The sequence below is a fragment of the Amia ocellicauda genome, chromosome 9, assembly GCF_036373705.1.
Source record: "Amia ocellicauda isolate fAmiCal2 chromosome 9, fAmiCal2.hap1, whole genome shotgun sequence".
NCBI classification, from domain to species: Eukaryota; Metazoa; Chordata; class Actinopteri; order Amiiformes; family Amiidae; genus Amia; species Amia ocellicauda.
In genome coordinates, this window is record NC_089858.1 from 4,408,226 (window position 1) to 4,428,028 (window position 19,803).

A 19,803-nucleotide genomic window follows, 5' to 3' on the forward strand; every position below is an offset into this window, starting at 1 on the left:
AAAGCAGTTTTAAGTATTTTCTTGGAGATGGATATCAATGACAGCGGATGTCATGTGGAAGCATTTCGTTTTCAGCAATTCAGAATCATCATTTGCAGAAGAATCCGTTAGCAACGCGAAATCAAATAAACTCAGTACAGGATGTAGCATCATTTTGTAAATGAAAATGAACTTACAATTAAAAAGACAATTCTAAAGAATAAAACGCATAATAAAAAAGAACGAGAGAGGAAAAAGAAATAAAGAAAAGCTTTCCAATTAGCTGTAGTGACCATCAGCAGCAGAGTGCAAGCTGCAGACGAACACAAGCATAATTAAAATGTGTGCCTCGTTGATGGTGAAACAGACAGTCATCTGAATGTAGTGCAATTATAGTATCATTGGCCATGCTGATTTCTCTTGATACAATCTGCTAGGGAATGCATTGTATTATTATTATTATTATTATTATTATTATTATTATTATTATTATTATTTATTTCTCAGCAGACGCCTTATCCAGGGCGACTTACAAAATATATGTAAATCTATATAAAATAAAAATATATGTAATGCAATGATAACTCCCATGGTTGTGTGACGTTTCGCTGCGCAGCAGTTTGTGGAATGCGTCACGCAGCCGGGTGTCTGTGACGTCAGCATGCGGCGCTGTGAGCTGTAGACGCGGCCCCGCCCTCATCTTGTTCTGCGAGCGGTAGGATGTACAAGGAAGGTTTTCCCGAAAGAGGTGTGTTTACGAAAAAAAAAGTTTGATTGGACTTGGGATCTCATACCAATGTGTTTCAAACAAAATTACGATTTGCAACATGATGCGTGTGGATGGACTTACTTATCTTGGTCTACAATTAGTACGTTTGTGTTCTATTTACTATAACTGAATCTGAACTATCTACATGTTTAATCGTATAACGTCTGTAACTGGGATTAAAACAAAATAAAATATCCAGTATACATCAGTAACAGTGAAGGTCTGCTCGGCTCTGCGCTGTGAGTCACTGTGAACAGGCTGACTGAACTCGGCAAGAAAACTTATTTTCACGCTTATAGAGCATATACCTCAGAGGTTTGGCTAAAAACAACTGTCAATATGTAATGAAGACAAACACATGAATCTATCATGTAAGTGTCTGCTTGGTGCGGGTTGATTTACCTTTTGTAGACATGGAGTAAAGGGAACACATGTAATTGTTGTGTATTTCTGTTGGATCGTTTCTCTAACACCCACAACTCCATTTTGTTAAAACCCTCTAATTTAAATTGATTGGCAGTGTAGAGAAGTATATACATGGAAAACGTTCAGTGGGTCGTAGACTGTACTGAGGGCTTGGGGTTCTGCTACCAAATGAAATGGATCATGGCAGTTCTGGGCAGTTCACTACAGGGCCCTGGTGGGTTGTGTTTGCCCTGCAGGTTTCGATGAAGATGAAGATTCCAGTACATCTTGGCGCCATGGTGACCATGCCCTCTATCACGCAGAGTATGCACTTCGGCTCCATCAAGTGCGGGCTGTGCAAGGTCGTGACCATCCAGCTGCAAAATCACCAACAGGTGCCCTGTAAATGGGCCCTCAGCAAACCAGAGAAACCAAAGGTAAGGTAATCCGCTGGGCTCTGCCTTAAAACCTCACACTACTAAGTGTACAACAATCAAAGTATTTTTTAAATAAGAATCTGTCTGGCCAGTCCACAGACAAAGAAGCCATACAGTTATGGGAGCAGCGGTTGTCCCAGAGAGCCCAGGCTTTTCTGTCAGTGGAAATGGTGTGTCCTGCTCGTTTCCACATCTGATCCCCTGTGTTTGTGTCTCTTTTGTGCAGATGGACAAACACGCCCCCCTCCATGTAAAACAGAGGATCTGGCAGGAGTACCAGAACACCCCCCAGATCTTCAAAATGCTGCCCACTGCGGGAGTGCTGCAGCCTGGGGAGAAGGCAAATGTGCAGGTCAAATTCAGTCCCACAGAGGAAGTAAGTTATTCATGTTTGTGCAGTACAGGAGGAGTTTTGTCCAGTGACAGTAAATCAGCTTCTTCAACCAAGCATCTCTAAAGCTCCTTTTTTAATGGCCATCAACTTCGTTGTGCTTGAAACTATTGTAGAGCATCACACAAATTCATTGGAAAGACTTAAATAAAATTGTCTTATTTTAAATAAAAGACTCTTTTGGGACAGAGGGCCCACAGTGATACATTTTCAAGTGGCCTGGTGTCGCTGAAGTAGTAGTGTCTGCTCTTTGAAGCACAGCTGTGGACAGCGGAAAGACAGGTGTGGATAGGGGTGAGGAATAAGATCAATGCAGGTAGTTGCAGCTATGAGTACTTGCCTGTGTAAAGTGTGTGAAGTTGTAAAATGTATTATTTTGAATTGCTATGTTCTATGTAAATTGAATTTGTAATGATTGATGCCTTTACTTAACTGTATTTTTGCACTTTGTTTTGCACTTATGTTGTAAGTCGCCCTGGGTAAGGGAGTCTGCCAAGAAATAAAAATAATAATAAAAACACAGTGCAGATGTATCGCACATACACAGACCGCTTAAGAATTTGTTTCCTAAATGAGGGCCCAGCCAAGGATGCTCTGACAGAGAAAGGCATGACTTTATGTTAATGTATTTTAGCCCATGATTGTCAGATGTAACATATTGAGTGTAGAAGTTACCCTCTGGCGACAGTATTTATGTCACTTCCTGTTTACATCAGTGGCAGGGAACCTCCAACAGAAGTCACTCCTTTCAAACGCTGATTTATCTCGTTTATCAATTCATCTAAATGTTCTCTCTCTTGAAAGCTTATTTAGAAATTTCGGATTTTATTGATGTATTTTTTCTTATAACCCCCTGGAAATAAAATATAAAACTACTTGTACTTGGCACACTGTTTCATGTCTGTATGAAGTCTTCTTTAGACAGTGGAGTCCACATCATACAGCAAAAATACTTGTATGCACTATTGTAGTTAATTACGCTGTGTAGATTTGCATTCATTTTGTTTTATGTATTGGATCTGACTGTGGGTTGGTTATTCTTAGACTTAATTACAGGCAATGGTATTCAGTATATACAGTACAAAGTTTCACAGCTGGTTCAGTGCGCCTCTTCATTCGGTTCTGTTTGTCCACAGAAAATGTACAGCCAGCGCCTGGTCCTCTGCATTGCCCACAGCACCCAGCGGGTGACGATTCTGGCCCAGGGCCAAGGGAAAGAGCCCCGGCTGGAGTTCTCCTCCTCTCTGCTGAAGCTGGGGCCCGTGCTGCCCCACAGTGCCGGAGGCGAGGCCGAGGTTGTGGTCAGGAACCCCTGCGCCTTCCCCATCGAGTTCTACTGCCTGGAGTTTGATCAGCAGTACCTTGAAGAGGAAAAGGTCAGTCGGCTCCCAACCCGCCCCCGCCCACCTTACCGGTTCATGTTCCCTGTTCAGCAGGGAGCCTGTGCTGAGCTAATGAGCGTCTGCGTTAATTGTTTTGCTCTTAAATGGAGTCCATGTACACCATGATTATACACTTCAATTATAATAATGCAAACTGACAAGCAATTCACATCATTTGGAATCACCTGTTGCTGGAAGGTAAGGTTTCAGGGTTCCTACGGTCATGGAAAAACCTCTAAAGTCAGGGAAAAAACTTTGACCTGGAAAGTCATGGTAAAGTCAGGGAAAATAGTCAAAAATGTTTTGAACCTGGAAAAATATAAATATTTCCAAAAATAAAAATCCTAACATGAATTCATGTCATCAATTAGTTTAATTTCTTGGAGATTATTGTTTTTCCTACAAAATATTGCAGGAGTGCTTGCCATATTTGTTTATAACTATAAAATCAATTTTGATGATGATAAGGGTCGAAATCCACTTTTCTTTGTTCTTCTGACATGGAATAACCCACTTACTGTACTTCTGAAGTAGTTTGGTAGGGTGGAGAGATTTAATATTGGCATCAGTTCAGTAACATGCACCTTACATAGAACTACTTACATAGACCTTTAGTAATAGCAGCCGTTAATCTGCGTACAAATATGATGATTATGCACACTGACTGTTATGCACATTATTAATGTTGTTTTTGAACATTGACTGAATATGTCAAACAGGATATGTCAAATGTTTAGTTTGAACTTTACTTTTTTTCCCTGGAAAATGAAAATTATCCTGGAAAGTCATGGAAAATGGACCCCTGAATTGAGTGGGAACCCTGGGTATGTTATTGTTGGTTAAATTATGCTACCTACTTTCTAGTGTGGTTAATTTTCATTTGAATTGCTTATAAACCCAATTTAGGGTATTGGAAATAAATTGGTTCTAATCCAGTGAGACGCTGCGGTACAGCAGGAGAGGTATAGGCAGTTTGGCTCCTCGCTTGGCGCTTTGCTGCCCATCTGACCTGCTCACGTGCGTTTATAGACCACAGGGGAGTGGATCGACTCCCATCGGCTTCACTAGCTGACAACGTCACCCTGTTGTCCCCCACTCTAGATTCTGCAGATGATGGAAGGGTATGATTCTGAGAACGTGCTGCTGTTGCCCCCCCGGGACCCAGGAGAGAAGCTCCCCCCTGAACTCCTGGAATACTACGAGGAGCAGAGGGGCGCCCAGGAAGAGAGCAGCAGGCTGGAGGAAGGTGAGACCGAGGACAGTTAATCGTTCAGTAGGTTAAGACACAGATACTCAATATACTTTTAGAGGAGCTACGATTTTTTGGGGGGGGAATACAAATAAGGCAGCCGTTACTGAGGCATTCTCATAATTTCCCTTGCAGAGCCGAGCACAGAGGGAGCCGAGAGGGAGAGCAGCGCTGGGGTGGGCAAGCCGGAGGTCAGTCCTGTGTCCAGGGCCGTCGCCAGGCACATGGGCATCGACCTGTCCCTGGAGGGCCAGGCTGCGTTGAACTGCAGGGGCATCGCCATCATCGTGCACGGGGCGCCACTCACAGGTACCATCTCTTCCTCGCAGGGGAACGGTCCACCCATTTCAGATTTCCACTTTGTAGCAGTTCCTCCCCGTGTCATTGTTACATTTACCATTCAGAGGAAGTGAGCAGGATTATAATCTAGACTTGATCCCACCCTCCTCTCTCTCTTTTGGACCGAAGGGATCCAGATTAATCAGCTTTGTCAACATGGCTGGGCAGTCTGCGTCACACAAACACAAAGCATTATACAACACTGTGTATTTAACGTCTTTTTACAGGAAAAACCGGAACGTCTGTGACCCTGGCGAAGCATTATGGTGCCGCCTGTCTGAGCATCGATGCCGTGGTGCTGGAGGCCGTGTCCAGTGGCAGCAGTGAGGCCAGCCTGCAGGCCAGGGAGCTGTGTGACCGGGCTGCCGAGGAGCAGACACAGAGCCCAGATGATGGTGAGTGTGCTGTGTCTGTGAAATAGGCTATATTCCTTATTAAATAAAAAAAAAATATATATAGCATGAATTGTATATATTTTCAGTTACTAAAATATTTCAATTTAAGCATCATACCTTGAATATAATGCTGTGGCTTGGCTTTAAAGTGTTTGCAGCTTTTTTTTAATAAATCCACTATATATCAATATTTTAGGGTTGCCCGTGAGCTGTGTGCTGCCCGATGAGCTGCTGGTGGACATCCTGAGTGAGAGGCTGCAGGTACGAGGGGCAGGGTGGTGGGAGGGAAGGGGAGAAGAGCTCCTGGGTATAGGCTGAGGGAGACCAAGTGAGAAGGGAGCAGCAGTAGCGCTAAAATGAGACTCAGGCATACTTCTTTCTTTTCACTGACTTTTCTGTTTGTTTTGCGTGACTTCTGTTAAGAAATAAACAATAACAAATAAGTAAAGTTGTGAGCAGCCCTGAGATCCCCTTACAGTTTGGGCTCAAGCTTACTTCATCATGCCAGCCAACATGCCTTGAGGCCATCCTGTTGTCAGTGCCTCCTTCTCAGCCCCCTCTGTCTCTGTGTCTGTCTCTGCAGCTGAGTGACTGTCACCGAGGGGTTGTGTTCGATGGCTTGGAGACCCTTTACTCTCACTCTCTGTCCAGCGCGCTCCAGGCCCTCCTCAAAGCTTTCAACAACCGTCAATACATCTACCTGGTTGACCTCAACCAGGACTACAGAGCGTTGAAAGCCAGGGAGCAGGCACAGATGGACGAGGAGGGTAAGCCCCACTTCTTCACGACAATTCCCCACCGTACAGCTGAGAGGTTCGCGAGTGAGAGGAGTGAGGGCTTTTCGTTACTACATTCCTGCTCCTTTTCTTCTCTCCCTCAGAGCGCCTGCGGAAGGAGAGCCTGAAGAGGGACTTGGCTTGGATGCAGGAGATGGATCAGGAGGAGTACGACGCTCTGTCAAAGGAAGAGAGGGAACGCAGCGACCTCTGGTGCCTGGAGGAGCGGAGAAAGCGCAAGCGCAGGTAAGTACCTGTGCAGCAGCCCTCGGGCGTGAGCTGCATGAATCCACACACAGCTCAGCTTTTGATATGGACAGACCAGGTTTAACTTTCCGAGTGTGCCTGCTAACCGTGAGGTCGTTACACACACACGCATGTCCTGCGTAGATCACAGCGGTGTAACACGATATTCTAGGCTGCTGCATGCTGTCTCTCTTCCTGCCCTCAGGAAGCAGGATAAATGGGCGCCGAAGGAGGAGAAGAAGATGCAGAAGGTGAAGCAGGAGAAGAAGAGAGAGGAAGGGGAGAGGAGGAAGAAGAGTCATGTTGGTGGGAAGCAGGTAGAAATGTCTTAAATACCAAAAACAATTGTGACTAAATAGCAAAACAAATTCTGTACAAACATACAATTCAACGATGATTATTAGGATGTTACCTGCTACAACCTGATCACTGTACAATCTGTTTTCATGTTGCTTAGCACAAAGAACACCCAGAAACACACCCACGTGCAGTAACCCACAACCACGAGGACGACAAGAACGCAAAGGTGGACATCTCTCCCACCCCGGTCCCCGAGCAGCTGGAGGAGGAGCAGGTCAGTGAGGCCGAGAAGCTGCTGCAGCTGCGCTTCCATCAGTACAAGCAGAGCCAGGCGGCGGTGGCCCAGATCCTGCTCTACTGGGATCACGTGCAGGGCCAGGTGGTCCAGGATGTGACTGCGAAGGAGACGCATCCGGAGGCCCAGGAGGTGGCCGTGCGGCCAGAGAAGAGGGTCCGGAGGAAGAATAAGGAGAAGGAGCGGCTGGAGCAAGAGAAGTTTGAGCTGATGCTCTCGCCAGCCCCCAGTCAGACGGTGGCCATGGATGAGGAAGAGCTGCTGGAGGGCAGGGGAGAAGTGGGGGTGCCTCACATCTCCCTGCAGGTCAGCGGCCGGGAGCACCCCAGTGGGGCCGAAATCCTGCACGGGGAACAACTGCCCTGCCTCAACGAGGTAACACTCCCAACAGCTTTCAGGGGGCCAGTGCCCCTGTGTGTGTGTTTGCTTTACAAATGGTTAATCTTAAATTCAGGAAGATAATCAGATTCTCATTGTCTAGGTTTTAGATGGGATGGGGCTGGGACCCAGCGGCCCTCCCATTCCCCCTCCTACCATCTTCTCAGTGGTGCCGTACCCCAAGACGAGGCGGCCCCCTAGCTCCCAGGAGAGTCTCGGCCACTTCACGCTCATTGCACCAAGAGCAGAGGACGCAGTGGAGGATGGGAAAGACACGGAGCCAGATCTGGACACCCTGACAACCATCAAGGTATGAGAAATGTCCTCCATGAGAGTGTTTGTCCATTTCAAAACCCGTCTGTACTGTCAGTATAATTCGCAAAACAAATATTTTAATAGAAATTGAAGGGTAACTTCACACAGCTGGCTGTGGAACCTCAGTTCTGATGTTTTTGTTTCAGGAGGATCTGGTGATGCCCACCAAAGCGCGAGGAAAGAAGGAGAAGCTAGAAACGGAGGGGTGGGAGAGCCAGAAGGACAAGAGCCGGGGCCCAGGGGGGAAGAAGGGCATCGGCAGCAGTGGTCCACTCCCGCCCGTCACCGAGTCCCAGCAGGATAAGAGAAAGTGGTGAGGCCCTTATCGCAGAATGATTATACATAATATCTAAGAAATAATGAAGGAAATATACAAGAAATTCAAAAGTATAATTTCAATTTCTTTATGTATGTATTTTGTCAGCTGTATTGAAAGAGGAAAGGTCTGTCTCTCCCACAGGCTGACTCACTACCGCTGGGTTGCGCCTCCCAATGGAGAGGTGTCCCTCAAAGTTTGCTTCACTTCCTCCAAGCCAGGACAGTTTGAACAGACCTACAACTTTGAGCTGATGGGGACTAGGAGGTGCTATCAGCTGAACTGCAGGGGCGTGTGTGCCTTCCCCGCCATCAGCAAGGATCCCAAGTGGGTATTCGCATGACAGGTTAGATTAATTAGGCTTAGAAAATACTGCCTGATAGTGTCAACACTCAACAGCAGCCTTCGCTAGTAATTTATTTGCATCCTGATAGCTAATGACGTTCTCTCACTTGCCTCAGATGCCAAAACGCAGCAGTGTTGACATCTCTCCCGTGTGTGTTTCAGGGTTGTGTTGTCGCAGTGTAAGAAGGCCCTGAATGAGGATTATACTCTCAACAAGACCTACATCCGCAGGTCTGGGGTGTTCCAGTTCGGTCCTCTGTTCTATGGCAAAACCAGAGACAGGTAAGTTGTCTGAGCAGAGCAGGCAAGCACTATGTATTCAAGATTAAACTTATTTTAAAACTTAAAAATATATATACATATTAATCTATAATTATATTCGATTAATCTATTAATCAACTAATTAATTGATCGACGGTCAATATTTTTTTCAATTTAATCGAGCTGATTTTTTTTTTCCTCATTATAATAATGACAGGCGATTATACGGTTAACACTAGAAGTGGCGATTAGCTCTTTAAATGCTGTGGTATAATGGATGGCAAACGATCGAATAACATTCGATATTATTATTCGATATTCAATATTAAAATAAAACATTAAAATGATTGGTATAAATAACATCAAAGCGCTTTTTTAAAAAACTGGTCACTGCACAGTCAATACAATGAGACGAGTGTTTATTTGCGGCATATTTGTCCACTCTATTTGATTACAGTTGTAAGAAGATGCTTGTAATGCTATACAATGTGTGTTTTTCAAGCACATGAAAGACTGCAGACTGTAGGTGAGGTAGAGATTGCAACTTGAACTTGATTTGCGTTAATGCAGCTAAAACGTCGTAGGGATATTTAATAAATACATTTAGGAAAAGTCAAGAATGAGTATGCACAGTGTATTCAGGAACACAGAGTAATCCAAATAAAATCTGTCAAACTGACCAGCCCTGCGCTTCTAGTGTTAAATGATAAAGGCAAATCACGCAAGAGATCACATCAGAGAGCTACAGTACAGTATCTGCGCACAAACTGCAGGGTTACAGCCGCTAATAGGAACACTACAGTCTAGCTTTGGATTCAGAAGGAAATATTGAAGACAAAGTAAAAGTTTTCTGTTTCATTTGAAAGAAATGCTTTTCTTAAAAGGGCAGTGTGTGCAGTTTACAGTATCGTTAGCAAGCAAACACCGTTTGCTGTAGCGAGAGAGGAAGGAGAATCCTTTGCCATGTTGCGGCTAAACAATCATTGTTTTTGCATTTTAATTATAATTTTCATTAAGCATAACTCTTAAGCATTGAGGCCCCATCTCAAACTCTCAATCATTGTTGCTAAAATCTCACGCATTGGGGGGGGCACTAAATAATCTGTGCGCTCCCCACTGTCACGCATTGTCGATAAACTCTCACTCTATGATTTTTTTTTTTTTATATACATTTCTAATTTATTTTTGTTACCATCACGTCAAGCATTGTAATAGGCTACTGTAATATCAATGTCTAGTATTTATTAAAGTATTACTGTGTAGCAAAACCACTTAAAGACCATTACACTTATTTTAATAGTGCCCAATTAATCTACCGATTAATCAACTAATTGTCATTGATTATGCCCTAATACATATACATCTGTAAAAGTGAAACGACTCTGTGTATCAATCTTTTGCCTAAACGTGGACTAGAACAGAATTTTTTTAAATTGTGTGAATCACCCCAAACTACCTCGGCCCATCGTTGTCCTGTGGTCTGTGTGACAGGTACAAGGAGAAGAAGTACACAGAGAACATGGAGAAGCTGATCGTGTACAACATCTCCCCCCTGGATGCAGAGGTGGTCTTCTGCTTCCAGAAAGCCACATCATTTTTACTGGACCCTCCCACCATGACCCTCAGACCCGATGAGAAACAGGTTAGCTGCCCCGAGAGAGAGAGAGAGAGAGAGAGAGAGAGAGAGAGAGAGAGAGGGAGAGGGAGAGAAATTACCAGCTCCCTCCTCTTTTTCTGGACTAATTTAAATGGCCATGTGTATTTTGTCAGGAGCTGACCGTGTGGGCCTACCCCACATCCCCGGGCCTGTTCGAGGACAGTGTGGTGTGCTGCGTCAAGGACAACCCCGATCCGGTGCTTTTCAGAGTCTCCTGCCACGGAGCCAGACCAGAGCTGGACCTGGACTGCACGCAGCTGAAGTTTAAAACCCCGCTGCACAGGTCAGTACTTCAGTCTGACTCATCCCTGTCCTCTGTGATGATAATTGTCTTTGTCCCTTGATTTGAACGTGCCTACAGCTGACTTTTTGCTTCGGTAAGGGTATGACTCCGCATTTTCAGGCTAAATGATCTGTATCGGGCAAAGGGTGCCGGCTGGGGGTTCTTCCAGGGGCCTGCAGTGAAAAAAGGGGGCAGCTCGGCCCAGTCCCTGGTTTGGCCCCTGAACTGTCCCCTGGACTCAATGGGTTGTCTCCCTCTCCCGCTCAGGAAGGTCACAAAGAGCCTGTCCCTGCGGAACCGCACCCTGCTGCCGGGGGCCTGGCGGCTGAGCGACCTGGAGATACTGGGGGGTGAGGTGACCGTGTCCCAAGACCAGGGCATCATCCAGCCCCAGGCCGAGATCTCCCTGCAGATGCACTTCAGGGCCAAGAGACCCCTAAACCTCAAGAGAATCATCCGCCTAGAGGTACCTCACCCAGTCAGCGCTGTTACCCAGCCAGCTGTATATATACTTAATACTTATATTCTCATACGTAATATACTTCTACTTAATTGCTTAATTACATGGATGTTCCTCATGTAGAGAGAAGATTTTCCTCATTGTCAAATTATAAGGACATTCAGAATAATTGAATCATTTTGTAATAAATAAAAATCCCGTTCCTGATTGTTTTCATATGATCTGATATTGTGAAATAGCCTGGACTTGTCCTTAATTCATGTCTCTTCCCTGTGATTGCCAGGTGTCAGATGTGGAGAAAACCCTGGGGGTCCTTCACAGCGAGAATATCCAGGTCTCTTTGGAGGCCTACGATGTTTCTCTGGATTTGAGCCTGTCCAAAGGTAAAACAAGCTGTTTCGTTTAAGATTCATTTGTTAATTTGCCTTTAATGTTTTAGATATATTTTTAACATTTATACTTTCAATGTGCCTGATTTGTGTACATTTTCAAAGGATGATGGAGAGAAACGGCAAACTTTGAGCATTTTTTTTTCCCATGTCGGCCTGCAAATGTGTCTGAGAACAGGGAGGCGATAGGATCGCTAGGCCGTGCCATATTGATTGGACCTAGTGCCGCTCGAAGAAGCAAGCGATGCCTTGTGTATCGGCAGTCTGTGTGTGGTAGAGTGTCACCGTGATGCGTGTTTGTTATGCAGGTGCCGCCGACGGCCTTGATTTCGGGACAATCAAAGTATCGGATGAAGTCGTGCTGTCAGTGCATCTGAAGAACAAAGGCAGATATGAGATCGCATTCAAGTAAGCTTTTGGTTCTGTTCTTAGAATTGTGAGATCAAATAGCAGATTAACGCCCCACTATCTATTGTGTGTGATTAATGTAATACTGTCAGCAAAAACATTCTTGAGCATATGTGTGTGTGTGTGTGTGTGTGTGTGTGTGTGTAATTATATATAATTTCTTGACAAAGACTTCAGGTCAACGGTGTGGGTTTGCTGTCCCTCTCCACTCTCTTAGGTTCCTGCTGGAGGCCACACAGCCAGGCATGCCGAACCTGAGCCCCCTGTTCACCATCACGCCCAGCGAGGGCTCCCTGAATCCCAACGACCGGGCCACCGTCGTGCACATCGCTTTCCGCTCCAGCAGAGAGGTGTGCATCCAGGACCAGCCCATCCTCAACTGCCAGGTAACCATGTAGCTGGATCTGTGCACATGTGGCCAGTTCAACTCTTTGTCTTTGAGTTAATGTGATGAGAACATTTACATTTCAATGCATTTCCAATAGGATTATACATGTAGTTTTCCATTGAGCTCATTTCTATTGCTTATGAAGGGAGCAATTATTCATGACATTCCACGTACATATCAATACAGATTAATTTCCCTTATTCAGCAGAGAATTACCAAACGAACTGTGCTCCTTGATCTAGGTGATTGATCCCAACATCACAGAAGGGGGAGAGACCATAGCCAGCATCCCTGTGAAGATATCCGTCCAGTCTCTCTTCACCAAGTACTGCATAGTGCCGGCCAACGACTTGAACTTTGGCGCAATCGTGTGCGGTACTGGCACGCGCCGTACTTTCACCATTGAGAACAAGGGCAAGCTGGGGTTCAGATACAACATCTTCAGCATGCCCAGAGATGAGCCACAGCAGACCCAGAGCAAAGGGTAGGCAGAACTCTCCTTTGTCTTTGTTTGTTTTAATGCGTTGCCTAACTGGCTAAACTAAATTTGCACAGAGGCCGACGGAAACCATTTGTCTGCATTTCCATTTATAAGCAACCAAAAGATCTCCAGTCTGATTTATGGTGATAATGCCATACATATTGCTTCCTCCAGAGGATGGGACAGTCTGTCCAGTGTGTTTAAAGAGTGCAGTTTAGCTCACAGCAGATAAACAGTGGCATGACGCTAGTGAAGTTGTGCATTCAATGCCGTTTTCATTGACATGCTGATTTAATTCACCTGCTATTGTCCCGTATCTCCCGCAGGTCGGTCGCTGCTAAGCAGACGCGTGTCTCCTGCTCTGGGAAGCCAGTGTCCGTCCACAAGCTCGGGCCCAGTGAGTCCATGCAGAGGGAAAAGGACATTTCTGCGCAGGTTGGATAATATTAATAACACTTTATTTGATATAGCCAGCATTAAACGTAATGTATTGTGCTGATATAATCTGTTATTCCAATACCCCGTTTTCCGTGCAGTATCTGTGCACCTACACTGTACGGGCAGCGTTTCCATTTAATTGTCGTGGGTCCAGCTGCCCTAGGAAATGACTGTGAGACACGAAAGTCAAACCGCAGTCTGGGATTTAGTGTTTTAAACTGGAGGCTGAAATACCGCTGACATTACAGTGCAATACACGGATATCTAACACGGTCTTATAGTGTAAGTTATACAAGATATTCAAAAGTAGAAACCGGGACACATTGAAACAATATATAAAACAAATTACATCACTTAAAATTTAATTTAGTTTGTTTACCAACGCATCGTAAATAACCGTGTTACTTCTCCCTGTATCATGATCCGATTAACATTGACAACATAGCTTAATTTAAGTATCCAGATATTCTCCCTTATTATTTATCTGTGGGAGAATGAACTGCGTGTCACTACATGTCTATATACCATGAAATATACAATATGAGTCACAGCCAGTTTCTTAAGCAAAACTCATACATGTGTATATAAATATGGCTACAGCACTGGAATCCATAACTTACTGGAACAGTTTTTCCACAAATTCAGTGTCAGCGTGTTTTCTCTGTATACCTGCAGCTTTATCAATGTGCCAAATAAAATAATCAGTCATCAAATACATCGCGGGTGGAATCGGCTTTAATTGTGAATGGGATTCCTTTAAAAAATACCTTTGACACCGTATTGAATGGATCAGTTGTATTAATCGCTACGTTTTGTAAGGTTGTAGGGTTTGTATTCCTGCAGTCGGTAAAGCGTCTATATTTGGATTACCATTAACATATAGTTATAGCGATAGTGAGGGATTACAAATATAATTAAAATATACGATTCTTCATGCGATTGATCACATACAAATTTGCCTCTGTTTTAAACATTTTAATACATAGTTTTAAGATAGTGTACACAGGGCGAAGGTAAAAACCGTGCCATTTAAATAATTTTGAGAGAATTTAAAAGACATCAGGACATTTAATTTAAATCCAGGACGAATATTTCATGTTTGCGAGTATTTATAACAAAAAAGGACTGTATTTCGTCAGGGCACATTGTATTTCAGTCCGATGCAGTCCTTTCTCCAGCAGGATTTTCACGATCTTTTCAAACACTCTTAAATGTCTTTCTGTGCCAAGCAATTAATCCTGTGTGTCACTTTTCCAGCTTGCATTAATATCTGCTCCAGATTAATCATTTTCCCAAGGTAAACACACATATTCCTTCTTGTGAAAAGTTTCTAGCGCATCTCTCGCATAGAGAGCAGCTGCCATCACTGTAGTTACAATGTCAGAATGCAGAAGCGCTGCGTCAGGACGTCACAGTACGTGCCGATACGATATACGAAACTGCCTCCTGAAACTAGTTCGGGCACAGGCCGAGGTGCAGCTGAGCCCTAGTGGAAACCCCCCAGCAGGGCACGGCCACGCTGAAGTGCAGCTAAACGTGGCTAGTGGAAACGGGGTACAAGACATGAACAACTAATATGGCATTGCCTTGACCCCCCCAGGCCTGTCCCGCTCCTGGGCCACCCCAGGCCACGGTCACTGTGGGAGTGTTCACCGTGTCCCCGGGTTTTGGACGCCTGGCCCATGACGCCCAGCAGGTCATCACTGTGGAGTGCCTGGCCAACCAGGAGGGCAAGTATGAGGAGTTCCTGGGCATCGACATCTCTGACCGGGACCCCCGTGACCAGCCCAATGGCATCTCGTACAGACTGGAGGCTGAAGGCTGCTTGACAGGTGGAAAACTTAATCCTAATTAATTCATTTTGAGGAATTACTAACTGATGTTCCCTGTTTGTGTTTAATCATAAAACAACCCCTTAGTGGAAGATTATCACTGCAGCAGGGAAACAACTGCCAGTTAAAATTATAGAATATATATTTGTATAGACTTCGATATTTGGAATTAATATTTAAATTATTGGATGATACGGACAGTTTTTATTAATCCTCCAGGAGCATTGTATGTGGAGTCTAGGAATTGCTCCCCATGTTTCACTCCTTTGTCCCCATCCCCGATAGGTGCCAATGTGAATGACGTTGCTTCCATCATTGAGGAACCACCTGTAACTACAGTAGCCTCATCCAAAGTCAGTCAGCGGACCACACGGGGGTCCACATCGAAGACAAGTTCCTGTTCAACAACGTCCCGGTGTGCCAGCAAGCCAGGGCGAGCGTCAAAATCCTCAGCAACAGCAAAGTGCCCCGCCACCTGAGCCTGTCCGTGAAGCCCGTCTGCCAAGGTGGGTCTGAACAGATCCAGAGCTTGTCAGCATGCCTCTTAATTTGTTCCTGACCTCTTTGTCTCCCCCTGGTGTCCGTGTTTATTCTCTCTCACGGCTGCTGCTTTGATTGGACATGATCATTGCTGTGGGGGTTCCAGCACAGAAGGTTACAAAAGCTGGAAGCTGGACTGGAAGCTCACTGGTCTTCTCGCAGGAGTTGAAAGTCTGACACTTTTCAGGTTTAAGCAGACCATACACCCTGAACAAAATCAGGCTAATGGGATGTTTTGTTTTGTCTTTTTCCCCTCAGATCCCTTGCCATGCCAGCGATGCGTTTGAAGGATCTCCAGTTTTAGAGATTATGTAGGGCTTGCTGACACAAATGTATTTAAAATGCTGGAATTCCAAAGTAATTAAGTGTCATTGCACGAGAAAACCAGGGGAAGGTCGGAAGATAGGGGTTATCCAAATCCCCCCGATATTTAGTATGTAGGATAGTTATTAGGAACTATGATTAACCATATAATATAAGGTTTCAGGTGTTTTCAGTTTCTGACATCTGGGAGCCCCCTAGTGGGCGTCCAAATCATGCATTTTCTGGTCTTAAAATGAACTGATTTCACACTAGTGAAAAGGTACCTATAAAAGGTATGACTTCAGCTCCTGCGTTAATGTTAGTACCACAGCAGAGCGACACCCATGAACATATCCAGCCCTGGTCGTTAAGTTATGGTCGTAGTATCGGCATTCACAGTTGGCATACAAATCTCCAAACAGTTCTGAAGAATGGCTCATATTGAAGGGAGCAGGACGTTCACGCACAACAACCCCAAGAGAGAAGCTTGGCAATTTAGAATAAAGGCTTGTGTCCTCTCTTAATAGAAACCTTAATATACGTGGGACATTAATACAGTGAGGGCTTTACTGGGGGCACTTTGGGGAACACTGTGGTTTGGGGAAGAATACACATCCGATTCAAAGGCTAAAACTGGGTGTGCTGTGCGTAAATTGAAAACACTTGTGGTCATGGCCTTAGAAATATCAAATTCATAGCTTTGGAGTCTTCATAGTGGTTTCAGGAAAGCTCTGAGAGTGCTATACCAGGGTGGTATGGGGCGCCTGTGTGTCATACATGGTTTTGTGCATGAAAGTGCATGAAATGTATGTTTTTGTCCCACGAAATGTATGTTTTTGTCCCACGAAATATATACATTTTGTCCCAACGAAATACACATTTTGTCTCATGGAATGTGTTTTGTCCCACGAAATCATGTATGACACACAGGCGCCCCATACCACCCTGGTATAGCACTCTCAGAGCTTTCCTGAAACCACTATGAAGACTCCAAAGCTATGAATTTGATATTTCTAAGGCCATGACCACAAGTGTTTTCAAATTTACGTACAGCACACCCAGTTTTAGCCTTTGAATCGGATGTGTATTCTTCCCCAAACCACAGTGTTCCCCAAAGTGCCCCCAGTAAAGCCCTCAATGTATTAATGTCCCACGTATATTAAGGTTTCTATTAAGAGAGGACACAAGCCTTTATTCTAAATTGCCAAGCTTCTCTCTTGGGGTTGTTGTGCGTGAACGTCCTGCTCCCTTCAATATGAGCCATTCTTCAGAACTGTTTGGAGATTTGTATGCCAACTGTGAATGCCGATACTACGACCATAACTTAACGACCAGGGCTGGATATGTTCATGGGTGTCGCTCTGCTGTGGTACTAACATTAACGCAGGAGCTGAAGTCATACCTTTTATAGATCTGTCACAACACTAGTGTGAAATCAGTTCATTTTAAAACCAGAAAATGCATGATTTGGACGCCCACTAGGGGGCTCCCAGATGTCAGAAACTGAAAACACCTGAAACCTTATATTATATGGTTAGTCATAGTTCCTCATAACTATCGTACATACAAAATATGGAGGAATTTGTCTGACCCCCATGTTCCTGATTTTCCAGATTTTGCCAATGCAATCACACTGAAATGTCTCCCATCTTTTCTTGGCCCAAATGTAAACGAACAAACTTTGAACAGTAATGGTGATGTGTAAATGGACATTTCTCAAATGCTACCAACTCTCTCTCTCCACCGGTTGCTGAAAAGTCCTGTTAATGATTTGCTTTAACTCTGCACTCCTCTGCTTCTGTAGCAAGGCGATCCGCTGCAGGTATTCGTTTATATGTACAAGGGATGTACATAAAAGTGTGGAGTGAAATATAGAATTAGAAAGTGGTTTAAGAGAGATGTGCGCTGAGATGAACCGTCTTCTGGACTTCTGGAACCGTCACTTTCTCAGCTGAAGAAGTGATTCTGCAATCTCAGCGCACATCTCCACTGAGATGCACACTATATGCTGAGACGCACAATATGCTGAGACGCACTACATACACTGAGATGCACAATATACACTATATACTGAGACACACACTATACTCTGAGACTCACTATATACACTCTATACTGAGACGCACTATATACACTATACACTGAGACGCACTATATATACTGAGACGCACACTATACACTATATACACTGAGACACACTATATACACTGTATACTGAGACGCACAGTATATACTGAGATGCACATACTTTGCAGTTTGTGGCATCAAATAGTCGGTCCAGAACAATGTGGCTCTCCTGGTGTTCCACAGGGGTCTGTAGCTTTTAAAAATGAACTGTGATGTTAATTGGTTCTGAGCAGCTTCGAAATATTGGTAGTGTCAACCTTCGTGTGGTTGAAGTTTGTTGGATGTTGACATCCCTTGTACATATAAATGAATACCTCCAGCGGATCACCTTGCTACAGAACCCGAGGAGTGCAGAGTTAAAGCAAATCATTAACAGGACTTTTCAGCAACCGGTGGAGAGAGAGAGGTGGTAGCATTTGAGAAATGTCCATTTACACATCACCATTACTGTTCAAAGTTTGTTTAGATTTGGGCACTTCCTAATGCTGCCAAGAAAAGATGGAGACATTTAAGTAGCATTAACAATATAATCTCTCGTTAAGCCCTGCATTTAATCCACTGATTCTTGTTCATTTTAGCTCTGTGATTATTAATAAAAAGTGTTTTTTTAATTTTAGTTTTATGATTGTTGTAGCAGTTTATGCAAAATATCTAATTGGAATTGTTTTAATTTAATATTCCACACAACAAACTGAATTTTAAACTGAAATGCACCTGTGTCAATGTCTTTCTCCAAAGCGCCCAGTAACTCTGTAAGAGACGACTCCATCTGAAGGAATGATTGTTGTTGTTTTTTTTAATGTAAACCATGAAAACCTCCAAGCATACTACTCAGCTACATGTCTTTTCCTTATTTGTAACTATATAAAAATAACAGAAATAGCACTTCCTCATTTAACAGCCACGTTTATTCCAATCAACCAGGGTCTGGTTGTACCTACCAATGGTCAGAAAAACGACTAAAAAATTGACACATGATTTGTGGGGAATCTTTTGGGGAACTAATGGGTGTGACCACAATATGTAAATGGCTAAACTGCTAGTTTCTTCTTTCACACTTGTTTCTTTGCACATTTAATGACACATTCAGATGTTCCTTCTATTTTTTTTTTCTCATGACAAAAAATAAACAGATAATGTTCTGTACCGCAAAAATGTGCTACATAAAGGCAAGATGTCACATTAAATGTATGACTCAGATCCTCAATTCACTTCCATCCTCCAGACGACATTAAATGTATTCCACAACTGCATAACTGAAGACTCTGTAAGTTGAAGAAAGTGTTTTGTGATCATTATTAATGTTTTATATTGATGTTATCATTAGAAATGGCTTGTATACAGACTGAGCAAATTAGCTTTATCTAGCCTAGCAAAACCAAAAAAGTGGTTGTTAAAGATGCATCCTATTGAATTTATTCTCCTTTTGACTTTGACTTGTTTTTGTATGATAAGAGAAATGGGTTTGTCTGTGTGTGGATTTCCTGTTTCTCAAAGCTAAAGATGTTACCTCATTGTTAAGAAAACCACAAGATCGTACTGTTTGTATGCTGTAACAGGACCAGACATCTGCCTCCGTAATGACCTCCTCCCTTGGGAAGGGCAGCCTACAAACTTTCCAGGGCTGGCATCTTTTGAAGCCTTTAATTGGATGAACGGCCAGAAGATTCTACATCATTTTCCTATAAAGCTTCACTCATGTTTGTAAACATTAAGTTCTCACTGAAGTAATTCCTTGATGTGGTGCTTCCAAGCCGGCTTGATTAAAGTTCTATTTGCTTTATCTCAACGACTTTTCCAGTTATTTCAGAGACGGTTCTACAAGAACATTATCAGGATTTCAAGATTGTTTTGTTACCAATGACTTTCAGCACTTAAATGAGAGCAGTGCCAGTGTCACGGGATTAGTGTGCATTTTT

At 43.8% G+C, this 19,803-nt stretch overlaps 1 protein-coding gene across 3 annotated transcripts; it reads left to right on the forward strand.

Moving 5' to 3' along the window:
- Positions 1 to 648: 648 nt before the first annotated feature.
- Positions 649 to 15,889, forward strand: LOC136758422 (hydrocephalus-inducing protein-like). 3 transcript variants are annotated; one of them, XM_066712748.1, is made up of 27 exons: positions 649 to 727; positions 1,411 to 1,590; positions 1,817 to 1,966; positions 3,118 to 3,357; positions 4,465 to 4,609; positions 4,748 to 4,921; positions 5,179 to 5,346; positions 5,543 to 5,607; positions 5,930 to 6,113; positions 6,227 to 6,368; positions 6,541 to 6,685; positions 6,826 to 7,338; positions 7,445 to 7,651; positions 7,803 to 7,969; positions 8,117 to 8,299; positions 8,480 to 8,599; positions 10,070 to 10,220; positions 10,349 to 10,518; positions 10,786 to 10,984; positions 11,262 to 11,361; positions 11,676 to 11,775; positions 11,993 to 12,161; positions 12,406 to 12,647; positions 12,971 to 13,079; positions 14,683 to 14,914; positions 15,200 to 15,420; positions 15,713 to 15,889. In XM_066712748.1, the coding sequence occupies exons 2-26, from the start codon at positions 1,417 to 1,419 to the stop codon at positions 15,391 to 15,393; spliced, it is 4,443 nt and encodes a 1,480-aa protein (XP_066568845.1). In that variant the 5' UTR covers positions 649 to 727; positions 1,411 to 1,416; the 3' UTR covers positions 15,394 to 15,420; positions 15,713 to 15,889. The 3 variants fall into 3 exon arrangements, with proteins under 3 accessions (XP_066568845.1, XP_066568843.1, XP_066568844.1); XM_066712746.1 differs by lacking the exon at positions 649 to 727 and adding an exon at positions 761 to 848; XM_066712747.1 differs by lacking the exon at positions 649 to 727 and adding an exon at positions 762 to 848 and having other exon boundaries at positions 6,574 to 6,685.
- Positions 15,890 to 19,803: the final 3,914 nt, after the last annotated feature.

Coding starts and splice junctions, on each gene's coding strand:
- LOC136758422 (XM_066712746.1), top strand. CDS start 807: ATGATGCGTGTGGATGGACTTACTTATCTTGGTCTACAATTA. Junction 8,300..8,479: donor GCCATCAGCAAGGATCCCAA/GTGGGTATTCGC, acceptor TGTGTGTTTCAG/GGTTGTGTTGTCGCAGTGTA. Junction 13,080..14,682: donor AAAAGGACATTTCTGCGCAG/GTTGGATAATAT, acceptor TGACCCCCCCAG/GCCTGTCCCGCTCCTGGGCC.